Here is a 17,704-nt window from a genome sequence, read left to right on the forward strand (position 1 = left end):
AAATGTTTTGACGCGTAATGAAGTGAAACGCGCCGCAGTTGGAACAAACAATCTCTCTCTTCATCTTTCAACTCTACTCTTTCATCATCACTCCATCACACAAACACATCATTATTCTTTAGCCGTTGTCTCTCATCCACATTTCTCATCTCTCCATCTCTCCATCTCGCCATCTCTCATTCTCTCACATCCCCTCAGCATCTCATAACCCTTCCTTACCTGACGTCCCTAATATCCCCCGCCTTAACCCGCTTCGCCTCACGCGACGCAAACCTTCGACCCACCTACCCCTATCCATGTCCATTCCATCAACCTACACAGCAACCTAGACGATGCAGTCGATACCCGCAGAGGAGCGCCGGGTGAGTCTACACAATGGCAGCAACCGGTGCCATTCAGCAAACTTGTCCTTCGCCACGGCCCTCCCTCCTTTCCCTCCTTCCGTCCTCCCCTCCACCCTTTCGCACGTATTCCTCAATCTCATTCTCACGCTCCCCTTGTTACCTATGACCCCTCCATCTACCAACCCCAACCTATCTTGCATCTCTAACCCCAGGCGCTCCTCGACAAGTTGAAGGACAGGCGAGCCGTCCGGGCCCCACTACCAGTCTCGCCAGAATACGACAACCAGATCCTTGTCCCAGCGTCGTCCTCGCCAGCCGGCCCCCCCAAGGCCAAGGGCACATTCATCCCCTCGTCCAACTTGAATCCCCCAATCCGCGCCGTCGGCTCTCCAACGGCCCTGATGGAGACCATCAAGCGGCCCTCGGCCGCAGACTTTAGCCCCGACTCGCCGCAGCCCTTGTCCCGCTTGAAGAAGCGCTACGAGGAAAGTCCATCGACGAGCCCGACCAAGGCAACTGGGTCAGTCCCACTGATAACGGATTCCGCGCCATCCTCGCGCGCACCGCACCGCAGCGGCGTCAAGGCCAACAAGCTCATCAGCCTCGCTAAACAGACGCACAGCAACGAGATCGAGGGCTCAATCAAGCGCTTAAAGACCCAGTTCCCGGGATTGGAGCGGGAGACGTACCGGCGCGCGCTTGAACGACATGGGGGCGACGACAAGGGCCTCTTGAGAGAGCTCGCTGCGTCCAAAGCCAAGGCGGACGCCGCACCTTCCACACAAACATCAGCCTCGTCCAGCACGTCCAACCTCGCGTCATCGCTACAGAAGTATCGCTTCGAGCCGGGTTTGCCGACGAAGCCATCGTCCCAAGGTTCGTCCCCCGCTCCCATCCCCCTTGCGGCCAGCCGCTCCGCTTCGCCCGCGAAGCGCCCCCGGAAGAACGAGCAAAGTGAGGCCCGTCGCGAGAAGAGCACGATCTACGCACGTCGCCAGAAGCAGGCGCAGAAGCGGGACCCAGACGAGGCGAGCGACCATTATTCGTCAGACGATGGCGACGCATGGAATGATGGCACTCGACGGCGCAAGCGGCGAAAGTCTGATGACGATATCGACGCTGAGGGCGAGGCCCTCAAAGCGTTCAACACGGCGACCGCCGACGTCCTCACCGGCACCATGGCGTGTTCCCAGGAGCAAGCAGAGAAGATCATCAAGCTGCGCCCCTACGAGGATGCCAGCGACGTCCAGGCCAAGCTCAGTAAGGCGCGTGGCATCAGCTACAAGTTATTCGAGCAATACGTCGAGATCATGGAGGGCTACGTGCAGATCGACAACTGCCTGAACGGGTGTGACAGCATTGCGCAGGACATCGCGCAGACGCTGGCGGTGTGGAAGGGCGCCGCGACGACCAGCGACAGCATCGTCGGCACTCCGCGCAGCGACGGCCTGAACGACGCCAAAATCGACGTCGCCAAGGTCTCTGAGCTGCTTCTTGCAGAGACAGACCAACGGAGGAAGAAGATCCTTGCGTCTTACATTCGCCAGCAGCCTGCTCTGCTCTCGGAGGGCACGGTGCTCAAGGACTACCAGCTCCTCGGCGTCAACTGGCTCAACCTCCTCTACACTCGCAAGATTGGCTGCATCTTGGCTGACGAGATGGGTCTCGGCAAGACGATCCAGGTCATTGCCTTTCTCGCCCACCTCAAGGAGTACGGCATCAAGGGCCCGCACCTGATCTTGGTTCCAGCGTCGACGCTCGAGAATTGGACGCGCGAGTTTGGCCGCTTCGCACCTGATATCGACGTTCAGACGTACTACGGGTCGCAGGCCGAGCGTGCCGACCTGCGCGACGATCTCAAGCGGCAGTTCCGCGCTGGCGACCTCGAGGTTGTCCTCGCTTCGTACACCCAGGTCGCGGCCAAGGATGACTTGAGTTTCTTCCGGCGCAAGATCGACTTCGAGACGTGCATCTACGACGAGGGCCACATGCTCAAGTCGTTTGACACGAAGCGCTACAAGGACTTGTTGAGCATCGTCCCCCAGTGGCGTCTGTTACTCACGGGCACGCCGGTGCAGAACAACCTGCAGGAGCTCGTGTCGCTGCTCATGTTCATCCTCACCGACATGTTTTCCGACGCCGAGCCGTACCTTCGCCAGATCTTCAAGGTGCAGACCGCTGGCGCGGCCAACCTCCTCTCAGCGAGCCGCACGTCACGTGCACGCACAATGCTCACGCCGTTCGTCTTGCGCCGCCGGAAAGCCCATGTGAGTTTCGAGAACTCAGTTGATCCCGAACTAACCTCAGGTCTTGACGCTTCCGCCCAAGATTGAGAAGGTCGAGGAGTGCGACATGACTCCTGCACAAGCGCGCCTGTATCGCGAGACGATGCGCAAGTCGCGCAAGGTCATTGAGGAGATGGGCGACGCTGCGCTTGATGCGGCGGCGGCGGCCGACGACGACGGCAAGCCCGCTGTTAAAAAGAAGAACGCCAAGGACACAAAGAAGACCTCGTCGTCGAACATTCTCATGGACTTGCGCAAGGCGGCCAACCACCCGCTTCTTTTCCGGAGACTCTACACAAAAGCCAAGGTCGAGGCGCTCGCCAAGGCGTGCTTGAACACGCCGCAGTGGGCAGACTCGAGGTTAGACTATGTCATCGAGGATCTAGAGGTGAGCTTTGCGTAGCTAGTGGCTGCCACTGACACCAGGTCATGTCGGACGCCGAGATCCACCACTTTGTCAAGGACCACCCGGACCTGTCCAAGTTTTCTCTCGACCCATCTGCCTTCCTGGAAGGTGGCAAGATGAAAGCTCTGGTGGCGCTTATTGACCGGTGCAAGGCCGAGGGAACGCGCATGCTCCTCTTCTCGCAGTTCACAATGCTCCTCGACATCCTGCAGGTCGCGCTCGACCATATCGGAGCCAAGTGGACTCGATTGGACGGCGCAACCCGCACTGACGAGCGGCAGGGCCTCGTCGACGAGTTCAACGAGGACCCGGACATCACCGTCTTCCTGCTCTCCACGAAGGCTGGCGGTGTCGGCATCAACCTGACAGCGGCCAGCGTCGTCGTCATCTTTGACCAGGACTTCAACCCGCACAACGATAAGCAGGCAGCTGACCGCGCATACCGCATCGGGCAGGAGCGCGAAGTCGAGGTCATCAAGCTCGTCACAAAGGGGTCGATTGACGAGGACATCCTGAGCATCGGCATGACTAAGCTGGAGCTTGACGACAAGATTGCCGCCGACGAGGGCGATGACAAGAAGATGGCTACCGAGGTCAAGAAGAGTCTCCTTACCACGCTCAAGTCCAAGTTCAAGGACGACGTGGAGGACGAGCCGATGGTGGAGGAGGAGGAGGAGGAGAGGATGCCGAGCACGCAGGTCAAGCGTGCACGCGGTGGTGGTGGCGGCGCGTGAGTCGCACCACGAGAGGCGATAGATAGACTTAGAGTGGTGTTGCGCGCCTGGTCGTCTTGACAATGCACTCCGCGCCCACTGCACTGTTTTACCATATGCATTTTGGTTCTTCCTATTCTGGTCGGAACGTCGTCTCAGTCAGTGCACAGCTGCATATGTGGTATGTATCCTACACGCCCTCCCAACTCTAGATCTGCTCGACGTTACTCTGCTCTAAACCGAGATCGTCTTGAACACATTAAACCCGTCCGCGGCAGTAGTCACCACCATGCCCGGCACTTGCGGGTGCCAGTGCAGCTCCTTGACGTCTTTCTGACCCTGGTGGACGAACAGTAGCTGGGGCGGCACGTCGAGAACGCGCCCATCAGGCCCGACGGGCGCGTCGCCAGCCTGCTCGTCGTCACCCTCGACCGAGAGATCCCAGAGCGTGACCTGGTCGTCGGCGCCCGACGCCGCGAACACGGACGGATCAGAGGGATGCCACTCGACCGACGTGATGGGTGCAGTGTGCCACGTAAAGTGGGCGACGGGCTTGGGTTTTCTAAAGTCAGCAAGTTGAACCCAAGGTTGTCCTCCTTGCCCATCCTTCCCCTCCCTCCTCCCTCCCCCCCCCCCTCCCCCCCCCACCCCCCCACAGCCTACGGCTGCTTGGCTGCTCGACTGCTAGACTTACGACTTGAACATCCGCAGGTCCCAGACCTTGACAGCGCCTTCGTCTCCCCCGGAAACGAGAAGGTAATCGACGTTCCGATTCCACGAAATGACATTGACGTCGTCGTCGTGCGCCCGCACACTGACCGCACACTTGCGGCTCTTGGTCCTAACGTCCCAAACACGTACAGTGCGGTCGGCACTAGCACTGGCAAAGACAGTCGGCTCGGCGGGGGACCACTGCAGGTCCTCGACACTCGAAGTGTGGCTCGTGTATGCTTGGGAAGTAGAGAATCCGGTCGGCGTAGTGGTAGTGAGGTAGATCTTGGAGTCAATGTCGCCAGTCAACAGGCCCGAACGGCCCCACTCGACCGCGTATCCCTCAGCCCGGCCATGGGCAGTAATAGTGTGAACGGGGGTCTTTTGGCGTGGCTTGCCTCCTCCGGAAAGAGTGTCGATGAGAGGCTTTACGTCCCAAATATGGACTTTGCCCGTCTCGCTGAACGACGCGACATGGTAGGGATTGGGCAAGTTTCCGGGAGTGGCTGGAGCCGCGCGGATTCGGTTGACGGCTCCAACGTGGGGTAAAGTGAGAAAGTCGAGCTTTGCATCTTCGTCGACCTCGTCGTCGTCTGCTTCTCCGTCCGAGTCGTCGTCGTGTTGAGTCCTCGAAAGGCCAGAGAGACGCATGACCACCACCTCGTCCTTGGCGCGGCCTTGGCCGGGGATATCGCCGGCTTGGGTGCCGGCCACGAGCCAGGCGGTTTGGGGGAACCCGGTACGGTCGACCCCGAGATCGTCTTTCAGGATGTCAAACGAGAGGCACGGCCACGCATACGACAGCGCGTGCAGGCACGGATAGACCGAGTTGTCGGCGACGAGTTGCTCGTTGGGGCCCATGGCGACGCCGGGGAGGTACGTCTGTTTCTTGGGCTCGGGGGCGTCTTCGTCTTCGGGGGCATGGGTGAATTCTTGGGTCAGCCAAAAGCGCAACGTGTGTTGAGGTGGATGCAGCGCTGCAGCTGCCACATAGCCGCGGGGTGGGTGGCGGGAAAGCGAAGCGAATGCCAGAGTGCGCGAGTGAACGAGCAGGCAGCGCGCAATGCGGGCGGAAGCTCAACGATGGCGGCGCTCAGGCCAGCGACGACAAGCTCCTCGCTGCCAACTCCCGGCTCCTCCCTGCTCCAGCCAACAACCCCACCCCTTCCAAAGAACTCACCATCGCCCTCCTCCTCCATAGCATCACCGTCAACCACCTCGGCCTCAATCTCGTCCTCCCACCTATCTTCGAACTCTCCCATCTCCTCCGCTCCCGCAACCGCGCGCGCGGTATCCTGCCCCATATCGACCGCCTTCGATGGCGTATTCTCCTCTTCTGCTGAGCGTTTCTTCGAGCTCATCGTGTTCTGTTGGCCAAAGTTGAAAGTATGACGGAGAGATTGATTGAGCTGTGGCCACCCAACTCTTCAACTTTTCGGACTCGACCGTGGGAAAGTACTTTTCAACCTCCATCCACCTTGAAATCCGCCCTTCCAGTTTCAGTTGATCAAACTCAACCACCAACAACTACAATGCTCGCCAGGTTCGCACGCGGCCCCGCGATCCCGTCGCTGGGTCTCGGCCTCCGTGCGCTCTCGACCACTACCCCAACGCACAACTTTGCCGACCTCGCGCGCATCACGTCCTCCCCCCTCCCGTCGTCCTTCTCCGTCGCCCTTCCCCCCACCGACGTCGAGGCGCGCGGCTACGCTCCCGGGACTATGGCCTTACGCAACGACCCTATCCTGGATCTGTTTACGAACATGCTCATGCAGCACGGGAAGAAGGCCGAGGCGCAGCGCCACGCGGCTTCTATCCTGGCGATGGTGCAGGCGGCTACCAACTCTCCTCCTCTGCCTCAACTCCACCGCGCGATTGAGCTCTCTAGCCCGAGCGTGCGCTTGCTCAGCATGAGGAAGCGTGCTAAGACGGTCATGACGCCGCGTGGACTTACCGATCGGCAGCGGGCGCGGACGGGGATCAAGTGGCTCCTCAAGAGCGCTGAGCGGGGTCGGAAGGGTGGGGTGAAGCGCGATGATCGGGTGGCGAGGGAGGTGCTGGCTGTCCTGGATGGGAGCTCGGATGTGTTCAAGCGCGTCGAGGAGGTGCACAAGATTGCCATGCTCCAGCGGTGGGTATGGGCTATGCCCAGAGGTTTGAGGGAGAGGAGGGCGAGGAGGGGTGGGAGGAGAGGGCTGCACATCGCGCACTGCGCGGTTGTGGCATGTTCTGACTGGGCCAGAGCGGGTCCTTTGCAGTGGCCCGGTCCTTTCCCTACCGCCTCGTCTCTTCCAGCTGTCCCTCTGTTTCTCCTCCAAGTGACGACAACGCTGACCCCAGCTCGAACATCAACGCCCGGTAACCGCCACGCCGATAGATTCGATGCATACACTACAACAGCACAACACAGTAACAATGTGGTTAAGTCTAGATCATGATCATGGGCGGCGGACTACTTCTTGTTCCAGTTGTCGCCAAACTCCCTGTCCGTCAGCAACTCCTACCACCCAACTCACCACTTGTAACAGTCGACACACATCGACTCGGCCTTGGCCTTGGGCACGCCGCCATGCTTCTCCCAATCGGGGTTCTTTGGCTTCTTTGGCTCTTTCTTTCCCCCACGTCCCCAGGGGAACCAGTTAAGCCACCCCGTGCCGGGGTCGGGTATGTCGTCGTCGTCATCGTCATCCCAATCACCTCCCCCTCCCTGATCGTCGTCGTCGTCGTCGTCGTCGTCGCCACCCTCATCTCCCACGGGCCATGGATCCGCTAGCACCCTGTTGATGACCTCGCCAATCCGGTGAGTGCGTACATCCACACTCCATCCTTTGACAGTCACCGTGTCGTACAGGATTGTCTGCCCTGTATGGCACTTGGACTCAAGCGCGAACCCGGCTGCATAGCAGCCCGAGTAGCCGCCGGTGCACGTGCCCATAGGAATCGGGTCAGCAGTGTGGTACACGTGCGTGATTCCGGACTTCTCCGGGGGGACTGCCGGAGGTTGAGGGAGATGCAAGCGGCGCGCGGCGAGGCGATCTCCTGGTGCTTCAAAGCCGATTGCGGGCGCGCCAAAGGAGAGGCCGATCAGTGCTGCGAGCGCGCCACCGAGCTGGTATTAGCTCACACAGGAATGTGAAGGCCAGGTCGCGTCCCGTCTCTTGGGTAGTCACGCGTCACATTAGGGTACGCGCCGCCACTCACCGAGTGTCCCGTCAGCCAGATGTTGGCGTTGGGATACATGTACGTAATGTTGTTGTAGAGGTTGGTGCCGACAGTCGCGTACACGCTCTCCTCGACGAGTGCCTTCTCCAAACACGTCTGCTCGCACTTGTACCCTCCGGCATAGCAGTCGCAGACAGTCGACCACGAAAAGTCGACGCGCGCACAACAGCACGAGAAGAGGAGGTTGTCCTGGGGTCAGCCGTGCCAACTTGCAGTTAGAGGTGAAAGAGCGTGTCGACGCCTGCGCGACTCACGTTAAACTTGTCGTTCTTCGACGTCGGCCCGCCACTGCCTAACAAGCCGGCACTTGTGCCCTTGATGGCGATCACGACAGTCGAGTTACTCTCGTCGGCAAAGATGTGGCCTCGCAACCCATCAGAATCAGGCTCCCAACCGAACTCGGTCCCATTATCACTCCCTCCAATGGGATACCACCCATAATCAGCAGGCTGGGAGTACGCGTTCGCAGCCATCTTGGCCAGGGTGATAAGTGTCTGGCGGTCTGTCGTGTCTGGCATCTCGACCTCGACGTCCTCCCATCCCCACCCCCCCTCCGAATCCATGAGTGGCGTGGCCCAGCCATCAATGCTCGCGTTGCCACCAGCTGCGCGCGCGTGTGCGCTCTTAGCCCATGACTGGATCTCGGGCGGTCGTGAGGAGGGACGCCGGATCGTGCTCCTTCGCGTCCTGATCACCATATCGTTGGCGGCTTGGATGGAGAGAGGCGTGTCGGCCATGACGATCGACGCGCCATCGTGGACTGCGTGCGCGTGTCGCGGCGTAAAACTCAAAGTCGGTGGGGCATCTTGTACCGCTTGGAAGATGAGAGGCACGAGCGAGGTAATGAGGGGGATCCTCATGGTGATAGTGTTGGTGTTAGTTGAGATGGTGTGATGATTCCCAACGACAACCAGAACAGCTGCACCAAGTGCGTTGGCCACTCAGGCACACTCTACCACAACCCAACCCGCCCCCAGACCCCAGACCGGGACCAATTTACCTCCACCTCCACTCACCACTGATGGCCCCGCGATCCTTCCCCCTTGAACCCCTTCAACCCCACTTTCGCTGGCCGCCCTGGGTGACGGTGACGCGCCGTTTAACGTTAGATTTATGGTTTCCATCTGCCAAGACAAATCTTAACAAGTCGTACCATACTCAACACACCTTGGACTTTTAACATCTCAACCTCTGAGCATCTGATCATCTGAGCATCTGGGCATCTGAGCATCTGACGCGCTCCAGGCCCCAAGCCAGTTCCGCACCACCTCCCGCCCTTCCGCAGTAAGTGTCACTGAGATGGATTGATCCCTACATCGTTGGAACCGGCGTTTGCTCTGTAACTGCCGCATTCCACGCCCGGCCTTCCTCTGCCTTGACAACGTGGTGTGAGCGCTTTCGAGATCGATAACGCAACCCACCTAGATGTGACTCTGACATGACGTAGGCACAAACGGCAGGCAGATATCTTCCAGTCGGTTGCCAAGCCTCTTCCAATCGTCCCATATCGCCCGCTCGTAGGCCGTGGATCCGTGGAAAGCGGCGCGCAGGATCAAACGCGAGAGATTGCACCATCGCGCAATTGTGTATCGCGCCAGTGCTTCCAATAATTCTTTCGGTCTGTGTGTGTGAAACTGTGTGACTGTGGCAGATTGTCCAGCCATCGACTCACTCGCTCGCATCGTGCCACTCTTCATCTGTGGCACTATATAATGAGTACCAACGACTTTTCGGGGGCCCCCGACTCACCAGACGACATGACAATCACAACATACCCCAGCGTCATCTCTGTTCCCGGTGCGGCGCAGCGTAACCTCGGCACCGTGACCGATTGCCTCGACCCACTCGTAAACGGTCCCGTACCAGCCAAACACGTGCTCGAGATCGCCTCGTTCCCATACGAGCATATGCGCGGGTACGCTAAAAAGTGGCCGCACGTCCATTTCTCGGGTACCGTGCGCGACATTGATGAGATGGAGTGCGTCCTTTGGGGGTTTGGGACTGATGCCAGAAAGACGTCGCTGGATGGTATTCCGGGCAACGTGGCGCCGCCGGAGAAGCTCGATATCGCGATTCAGAAGGATTGGGACGCTCTGTTTGACACGGTCAACGATCCTTTTGACGGTGCGATCATGGGTTAGTCGCGGCTGCTCTTCTGTAGTATGCGAGCCTCGTGGCTTGTTCGTTCCCTCGCTCATTCTCTCGCTCCCTCCCTCGCTCCCCTCTCTCCTCTTCTCTCCCCTTACACATCTGTGTTCCAGCTTCTCTCATCCCACTTTCTATCTCCTTTCCTCCTCAACCCTCTTTTGCCTCTCCCCTCCCATCCCTGCCCCTTGGCTCGGACACTCGCTCAGACGTTGACACCAGTCAACCTCGTCCACTGCACCCCCGAGGGTCTCCCCGAACACGTCTTCCGCAACCTCTCGCCCCTCACGCCCGAGGGCCGCCGCGTACTAGCCCCCGGCGGCTGGATTGGCGTCTACGGCGCATACCTCAACGAAGATGGTACCTTCCGTTCCGAGGGCGACGCAAAGTTTGACGCCGAGTGGATCAAGGCCGTACACCCGTCACTCGGGCTGCGGTCGCCCAAGGACCTGCGTGAGATGGCCGAGAAGTGGGGATGGCGCGAGGAGAGCCAGAGCATTGTGGCAAAGGGCAACTTGTTTATAGTGTTCCGTGCCACGATCCCAGAGTGACGCTCGCATAGGACAAGTACAGTTCAAGTACAAGTATAACTACAAAATGTTTCAGACGGCAGGTGGCAGATGGCAGATGTGCATCGAGATGCAACAAGTGAACAAGGGACAGGGACTGGAAATTTGGTTCCGGTAATGACAGATAATGAACGTGCGATCAGACAGCAGACTCAACCAGCCACCTAACAAGCTACTCTTCTACCTCCTCACAAAGGTATAACTTGTTACTACCTACTCTACTACTTCTTACTTGCTGCCTTGTACATCTCACTTCCTCCATCTTCTCTTATCCCTCGGCCCTACCACTCTGTCGCTTGACGCCATTAGCAGGACGCCCCAGGTTTGGATTAGTGTTGATTAAACAGTTGGACCAATCCAAACAGAGCATTACCCGCACCGGTAACACCGCCCGATCAATCCACCACTCAACCTCACCTCCTTCATTCATCCACACATCCTCCATCCACTTCATCCTCATCCTCAATATTTCTCCCCCTCTCACTGCACCGCCTCAACCGTTCCTTACGCGACACCTTCTCCCTCGCTCTCCGTCCTTGCGCTACTCGGTTCCCGCCGCGCGCGCCTCTGATGGCGTCCACCACCGACGCGTCAGGCCAACAGCCTCCCGCCCCCGCCCCCACTCCACCCTCTACGACATCCACCTCGTCAGCCAGCACAATCCAGGCGCCCTCGACAGCACAGACTAACGGCGCCCCCGAAGCCGGTCCTAGCCGCCCACGTGCACCAGAAGGAGCAGACGACGGCGCTCCACGTTCGTACTCTCCTCCGCGCGAGATCACGCCCCATCTCGATCTGGCCACTTACCCAACACCGCAGCTGCTACGCCTGCTCGCGCGCCTCCTGCAACAGATTGCTAGCAGCAATGACCAGTTGCGCGCCGAACATTCCGATGATGGTGACGATGCAGATGACGCGCACGAGCCACCACATAGCGACGCAGCATCGCTGGCATCGGCGACAACCACCCAATCCCGCTCCAGCACCGTGCACGACTCGCCGACAAACGAGCTCTTCCACGACGACCCCCCTCCCGTAGATTTAGCGGCCGGAGACAAGCTGTTTACGGCCGCCAAGGTCTCGCTGTCTCAGCCGCAGAGCATCCTGTCTTTCCACGCCCGACACGTGCCCTCGATCAGCATCGAGGCGTATCTCCTCCGCATCTTAAAGTACTGTCCGACTACCAACGAGGTCTTCCTGGGTCTCCTCGTGTATTTCGACCGCATGAGCAAGCTCGGCACCCCGGGAGGCGTGGGCGGCGTCAAGGCCGCGGTGGGACCGCGCGGCTTTGCCATCGACTCGTACAACATTCACAGATTGATCATCGCCGGAGTGACGGTGGCGTCAAAGTTCTTCTCTGGTGAGTCGTGAAGCAGACAGGCCAGGCGACCGGCAGCCGGCGACCGGTGTCGCGAGATGGGGGAACCGATACGGGGGCGGAGCCTGTGACGATGGGCGAGCATCGAATGAGCACACCATACGGCCGCTGTTGCGTGCGCGTCCTTGTGTTCAGCGCCCATCTCCTCGGGCTCGGCAACGTCACCCGCTGTCTCCTCACACAGCTTTCCCTCGCTTGTACACTCGCCTACACCTCGCCCTGGCTGTGTCGCGTTGTCTGCCACGCTGTCCTTTGTCCTCAGCCCTATGCGCGCCACTGACATCAGACGTCTTCTATACGAACTCGCGTTACGCCAAGGTTGGCGGGCTGCCGCCTACCGAGCTGAACCAGCTCGAGCTCCAGTTCCTCCTCCTCAACAACTTTACGCTCATGATCCTCCCCGAGGAGATGCAGCGATATGGTGACCGTCTCTTGGCCTACTGGCAAGGGCGGGAGGAGGAAGCTGGCGTGTCGCCAGAGGCAGCCGGCGAGCTGCGGCGGCAGGAGCGTGAGCGGGAGCGCGACCGACAGCGCACCACTGAAAAGCGGCCATCGATGCAGCGCGCAGCGTCCCACCAGCCAATGGAGGTTGACAAGCCTGGTGCTGCTGCAGAAACAGCGACGGCGCCCCCGACACCAGCAAAGAACGGGAGCCCGAGCAAGCTCGCGCGTTCGTCGTCGCTCCCCCGCCGGCCGCCGAGTAACGAGCGCAGCGTCAGTGGAGGGCGGCCTGTTGTGTCATTTCCGCCTGGGCTACGGGAGGGCGGGGTGGTAGGGGCTGGGCAATGAGGAGCGCAACACAATTGCAGCAACAGCATGAGCATGTGAGAGGATACCAGAGCGGCGATGTATCTTGGGAGCATTTTTCTACATTACGGAATGGTGACAGCAGGTGAGATGAGCTGAGCAAGAGCAGGCCGTCAGCCCAGCCGATACTTGGTGTCTGGCTGGTAATGGAATGTCATTGTGGCCACTTTGTGTTGTGTATTATTATTACCCACTATCGCGCCCTTTCATGCGCAGTCAATCTGCAAGCCTCTGCCAAGAGGCAGGAGCCAACACTGCAACTAGACAGGTGGGCGATCGGACTGGTTGCTGGAACGGACGAGCGCAGGACATGCGAGAACGAGTTCAGAGTGCGGGCCATGAGCGGCCTGAGACGACGACGGCAAGGTGACATTCCTGTGCTTCTCCGGCCACTTTGCGTTACCGACACGCTCCGTCAACGCCGCTTTATGCAACTCGCCACTAACAAAGGCTTGGCCTCATTCATTTCGAGTGCCGAGAGGAGCCCACTTGAAGCCCACTTGCATCTGCGGCGCCCTCAGAGTCTCAATGGCTTGTAGTGTGAGGGGCTCGAAGGGGCTCTATGCTAGAGTGGGTGATGGATTGATGGATGGCGTTTTCAACCCCTACACCCCTAGATCACTCCACTTTATTGCTCCTTCTCCTGTTTCTACATCTCTATCCCCATCATATCCACCTTCATCACCATCCCTTCAACCTCTCTCTCCCTCTCTCTCTCTCTCTCTCCTGTTCTGCCTTATCAACCCCAGGCTTCATTTCGCCGATCTAGCCGACCCGCCCCCTTCCACTCTCTACTTGCCTCGGCAGTCCCTTTCGCCTCCACCGCTTCTCTCACTCCTCGTACTCGTCCTTGCATTGCATCCTCTCCTCCTTCTCTCGCCAACATCCAACTGTCTCGGATAAGCTGTTTCGGGTAAGCCTCACCATCCCTGCTTGCTAGCAGGTGGCTATCGCTTTGATCCCATCACTTGCATTTGGCAACTATCCCGCTCCCCTTCCCCCCCTTTGTCATCACCCATCCATCACCCCCCGAAGGTCTATCCGCGCCAAGATCTTGTCCTCTCCTCCATCCCTTCTTCCCTTGTCCATCCAACACTCCTTCCATGCGCCTCCATTAAACCATGCCCGCGCCCCAGGACCACGCCGCGCGCGCGGCCGCCTTGGACTCTGAGCGCTCTGGCCTCACCGCGCCGTCCTCGGGGTCCGACTCGAGCAGTTCCAGTGACGACCGTAACCTCAACTACGGTCTCGCCGCACCAACACCATACAACACGTACATTGAGCCAACGACATCCCAAACCGACAGCGTGTACGTTGGCGCGCCAACTGCCTCCTACCTCTCCACAAACGATGCCTACAACGACGCCTACCTCACCCCGACATACTCTGTACGCTCCGATTACGACGTGCCCTACTCGAGCCGGCCCGTACCCGCACCTCCGCAAATACGCACTTCGGATTCCGAGACTGAACTAGCGCCCGTCATGAGCCCCGATACGACGCGCACGACGCGCTCGAGCCTCACACCAGACCCAGGACGGATCAAGGGTCTCGGCTTCCTCTCGCGCCGCTCGTCCAAGACCGTCCTCGATCGCGACACGCTCCGGTTACAGCAGCTCGGGTACGACGCCGTGCTCGGGCGCAACTATACGTTTTGGTCGTCGCTCGCGTTGGCGTGGCTCAACATCAACTCGCTCCAGGTGCGTTATTGACGCGAAATGCGTGCGCGCCTTCACTTTTCCCTCTCGGTGGTCCAGACCGAGGCAGCGGCGAGTCAGGTAACGTGAATGGAGCTGCTGCTCACCCCGCTCGTCCTCGTCGATCCTCCTGGACCGTGCCTTTGATGCAGTCGCATGGACAGCCGGGGCCGGGCAACGCGGGGCGGAACATGCCACCGCCCTGTCGCCGTTCTGAGACATTCACCTGCCTGTAGCAGGACCTGGTAGAACACGGTTGACAACAGGGCACAATCTTCGCTGTCCCAGGCGCGTACAAGTACGGTGGGCCATCCATGATGGCAAGTCTTGATATGTGTCCGAGCTGACCGCAGCTTGTGGCTTGGCCAGTATCGGGTATCCTCAGCATGTGCATGGTGGCTACGATGAGCGAGCTCGCGTCCGCGTACCCTGTGGCAGGAGCAATGTCGTCCTGGGCATGGAAGCTCACGCGTAACGGCATTGGCGGCGAGCGGTACTGGGGCTGGATCGTCAGCGCGTTCGTCATGGGCGGCCACATCGGCAACCTCGTCCTCGTGTCTTGGCAGAATACGTCGCTCATCGTCGGCACCATGAACCTCGCGTTCGGATTCCAGGCCGAGTCGTGGCATCGTTTCATGTTCATGCTCGCGATCGTCACGGTCGTCGGGTGCGTAGGTATGACTCACTGGGGTAGCGGGCCACGGTACTGGAAATCGGCGGCTGGCTTCACCCTCGGCGCTTGGCTGTGCCTCTGCATCGCGCTGGTTGCCAAGGGAGTCACTCACCGAACCTACTCGAAGACGGAGCCCGCCATCTCGACACACTTTTATAACGACACGGGTTTCAGTAGCCGCGGTCTCGTGTGGCTCCTTGGCTGGCAGAACTGCACAATTGCGACCGGGTCCGACGTTTCCGCACACATGAGTGAAGAAACGCAGAACCCGAGCCGCAACGTGCCCAATGCCATGATAATGAGTATCGTGGTGACTTACACCCTGGGTTACATTTCCATCATCCTGCTGTTCATCAGCGTCAAGCCGGGGGACGCGGCCGCCATTGCCGTCGCAGACTTTCCTGTTGGACACATTCTCCTCGCGGCAGTCAACGAAGATTACGCGATCGCCATCTGCTCCATCATGGCCGTCGTCCTCTGCATCCAGCTCCAGGCACAGCTGCAAGCCAGCTCGCGTTTCGCGTTCGCCCTCGCCCGTGACAACGCCATGCCCTTCTCCCACTTTGTCAAGCGTACCAACAAGTACAAGCAGCCGTGGGTTGCGACACTGTTGTGCATCGGCCTCTGGGCACCCTGGTGTCTCTTGTTCTTCGCCAACCGCGGTCACGTCACTCCCGTCATCACCGCATGCGCGTCCAGTCTGAGCATGTTGGGTTATGTGAGTGTGGGATGGACACAGCTCCTTGAATGGCAGTAGCTGACCCCAGGTCATTCCTATCGTCCTGTACCTGTTCAGCAAGAAGGACCTGCAGCAAGAAGGACGTACCAGCTGGTCGTTGCGGCGGTTCTCGCGTCCCATTGCCGTCATTGCCGCGCTGTACTGCAGCGCGGTTGTGACGATGCAGATCTTCCCCACAAGGAGCCCCGTCACGGTCAACAGCATCTCCTGGACACCCGTCGTGGTGGCTGGTACGCTCCTGATCTCGTTGATCACATGGAAACTCTACGGTTCGCGGCACTACAGCGGCCCAATCCGCGCGCTCACCAAGTGGGAAGCGGGCGTGGAACTGGACCTCGACTCAACACTGCAAATGAGCACGCAGCGGCCCTCACGAACAGTCTTGGTTCCAACAGAATACAACAAGCCGCCGAATTTGGAGGCGGACGTGCGCAGCGCAAACACAGTGAGCGTGAACAGCGCGCGCACGGCGTCTATAGCCAGCGGCGGGGAATGGGCGGCCGCGCCATTCAGTACGGTCGACAGCGAGGTCGCGCACGATCTCGGCCTCTCGTTCTCGTCTGGGTCGGCAACATCACACCCCTCGGGAGTGACGGGCGTCACACGCTCATCGGGACCGGTGGTGAGCTTTGCAATCAACACGATGGGAAGAGTGGCCGAGGCAGACGACGAGGGGGATGGTGTGGGGGGACGGTCGCGCGGACGCTCAGTGTAGTTTGTAGGGATTGTAGTGTTATGGTATACTTGTTCACCGTGTCCAGGCAGTGTGGGGGGGATATATCCACGGTTACCACGGGCAACCAGCAGCTGCCAATTAAAGTATCAGTTATCTGGAGCCATATCTCTGTGGTTAATAACATGAGGGACGGTAGGACAGAGCGGGGCGAGCGGGGCAGGTTCTCACAACATGAACCGCTTTCATCCCCCAACCGAACCCTCTATGCAATGACCTAAAATCACCTATAGCATCTCATCAATTGACTCTGTAGGCGATTTTGTCATTGAGTCATGACAACTGGGCCTGTGAAGATTCGGCGTACAGTAACTAGGACTCGAACGTCGAGGACGCATGTGTCGCCGCGGCCCGCTCTCATTCCTCATCTCATCATCCCCCCTCCTCTCTCGTATCGAATCTGAGCAAGACTCGCTTCCGCCCACAGTGGTATCTAGTGCCCGGAACTTGCGCCCACACTGGTACCTATGCCCGGAACACGGCATAGAACCCGCCTCCGCCCACAGTGGCAGTGCCCGATCACGGCATAGAGCCCGCCTCCGCCCACAGTGGTACCTAGTGCCCGGAACACATAGAGCCCGCCTCCGCCCACACTCGTACCTAGTGCCCGGAACACATAGAGCCCGCCCATTCCTTCAGACCAGACCTTTACCATGACCTTGACCATCCCAATGTGGCGCCGAGAATCATTATTCCTGTAGGACCGCGCCATATCCCAGGCGTATCAGAGTCAGGTTGCTAATATAGCGCGTGGTTTTTGGCTTTTTCGCTGGGTATTGGTCGGCGGAGTGCAGAGTCGATAAGAGGGTAGGTCGGCGGCGTGCAGAGTCGATAACAGGAGGTGGTGGATGGGTGAGGAGTGCATGGTGTGGCAGAGCCTGGCGTTGTCAGACTCTCCGCGCGTGTCCCGATGCACCCTGTCATGGACATCAGGTGTGCTACTGAGGACGCAACTATGGCCAAGTCAAGTACGCTATGGATGACAGAATGGCATCGTCGACCGCATGGACCTTGCGTCTGCGAATCTGAGTTTGCGTGTCAGCGAGTCGGCGCGTCGGCGAATATGATGACTAGGTGGCGTGGTGGTGTGAGTTGCGCAACTGACATGCTGTCTCAGCAGTAGCCTGTCAGTAGTTTTGGGTGTGTCAGGGTGTGACAAGCGAGAGGGACCATGTCGCACAGAGGGGTAGATGGGGGGGCGCCACAGCCGGCCAGTCAGTACGAGTACGAGACGAGACGAGACGAGCATCGACGATGACATACAGCACCATCTACGTTCACA

General features: G+C 59.3%; 7 protein-coding genes across 7 annotated transcripts; 5 read left to right on the top strand and 2 right to left on the bottom strand.

Annotated features, from left to right (window-relative positions):
* Positions 1 to 332: 332 nt before the first annotated feature.
* On the top strand, positions 333 to 3,769 carry FUN30 (uncharacterized protein; the record flags this gene model as incomplete). Its single annotated transcript, XM_060598331.1, has 4 exons — positions 333 to 362; positions 557 to 2,611; positions 2,652 to 3,017; positions 3,056 to 3,769. The coding sequence occupies 4 exons, from the start codon at positions 333 to 335 to the stop codon at positions 3,767 to 3,769; spliced, it is 3,165 nt and encodes a 1,054-aa protein (XP_060455136.1).
* A 213-nt stretch (positions 3,770 to 3,982) lies between these two features.
* Positions 3,983 to 5,820, bottom strand: rrb1 (uncharacterized protein; the record flags this gene model as incomplete). The annotated part of the gene is made up of 3 exons (XM_060598332.1): positions 3,983 to 4,310; positions 4,443 to 5,391; positions 5,640 to 5,820. The coding sequence occupies 3 exons, from the start codon at positions 5,818 to 5,820 to the stop codon at positions 3,983 to 3,985; spliced, it is 1,458 nt and encodes a 485-aa protein (XP_060455137.1).
* Positions 5,821 to 5,991: 171 nt separating this feature from the next.
* On the top strand, positions 5,992 to 6,821 carry CcaverHIS019_0212340 (uncharacterized protein; the record flags this gene model as incomplete). The annotated part of the gene is made up of 2 exons (XM_060598334.1): positions 5,992 to 6,590; positions 6,800 to 6,821. 2 exons carry the CDS (start codon positions 5,992 to 5,994, stop codon positions 6,819 to 6,821), a joined length of 621 nt encoding a protein of 206 aa, XP_060455138.1.
* Positions 6,822 to 6,911: 90 nt separating this feature from the next.
* Positions 6,912 to 8,541, bottom strand: ATG15 (uncharacterized protein; the record flags this gene model as incomplete). The annotated part of the gene is made up of 4 exons (XM_060598335.1): positions 6,912 to 6,942; positions 6,976 to 7,568; positions 7,661 to 7,870; positions 7,936 to 8,541. 4 exons carry the CDS (start codon positions 8,539 to 8,541, stop codon positions 6,912 to 6,914), a joined length of 1,440 nt encoding a protein of 479 aa, XP_060455139.1.
* An 852-nt stretch (positions 8,542 to 9,393) lies between these two features.
* CcaverHIS019_0212360 (uncharacterized protein) lies at positions 9,394 to 10,377 on the top strand (the record flags this gene model as incomplete). Its single annotated transcript, XM_060598336.1, has 3 exons — positions 9,394 to 9,659; positions 9,693 to 9,817; positions 10,049 to 10,377. 3 exons carry the CDS (start codon positions 9,394 to 9,396, stop codon positions 10,375 to 10,377), a joined length of 720 nt encoding a protein of 239 aa, XP_060455140.1.
* A 588-nt stretch (positions 10,378 to 10,965) lies between these two features.
* On the top strand, positions 10,966 to 12,562 carry PCL7 (uncharacterized protein; the record flags this gene model as incomplete). The annotated part of the gene is made up of 2 exons (XM_060598337.1): positions 10,966 to 11,755; positions 12,060 to 12,562. 2 exons carry the CDS (start codon positions 10,966 to 10,968, stop codon positions 12,560 to 12,562), a joined length of 1,293 nt encoding a protein of 430 aa, XP_060455141.1.
* Positions 12,563 to 13,701: 1,139 nt separating this feature from the next.
* On the top strand, positions 13,702 to 16,404 carry CcaverHIS019_0212380 (uncharacterized protein; the record flags this gene model as incomplete). The annotated part of the gene is made up of 4 exons (XM_060598338.1): positions 13,702 to 14,280; positions 14,544 to 14,580; positions 14,647 to 15,668; positions 15,718 to 16,404. 4 exons carry the CDS (start codon positions 13,702 to 13,704, stop codon positions 16,402 to 16,404), a joined length of 2,325 nt encoding a protein of 774 aa, XP_060455142.1.
* Positions 16,405 to 17,704: the final 1,300 nt, after the last annotated feature.

This window comes from Cutaneotrichosporon cavernicola (assembly GCF_030864355.1).
Source record: "Cutaneotrichosporon cavernicola HIS019 DNA, chromosome: 2".
NCBI classification, from domain to species: Eukaryota; Fungi; Basidiomycota; class Tremellomycetes; order Trichosporonales; family Trichosporonaceae; genus Cutaneotrichosporon; species Cutaneotrichosporon cavernicola.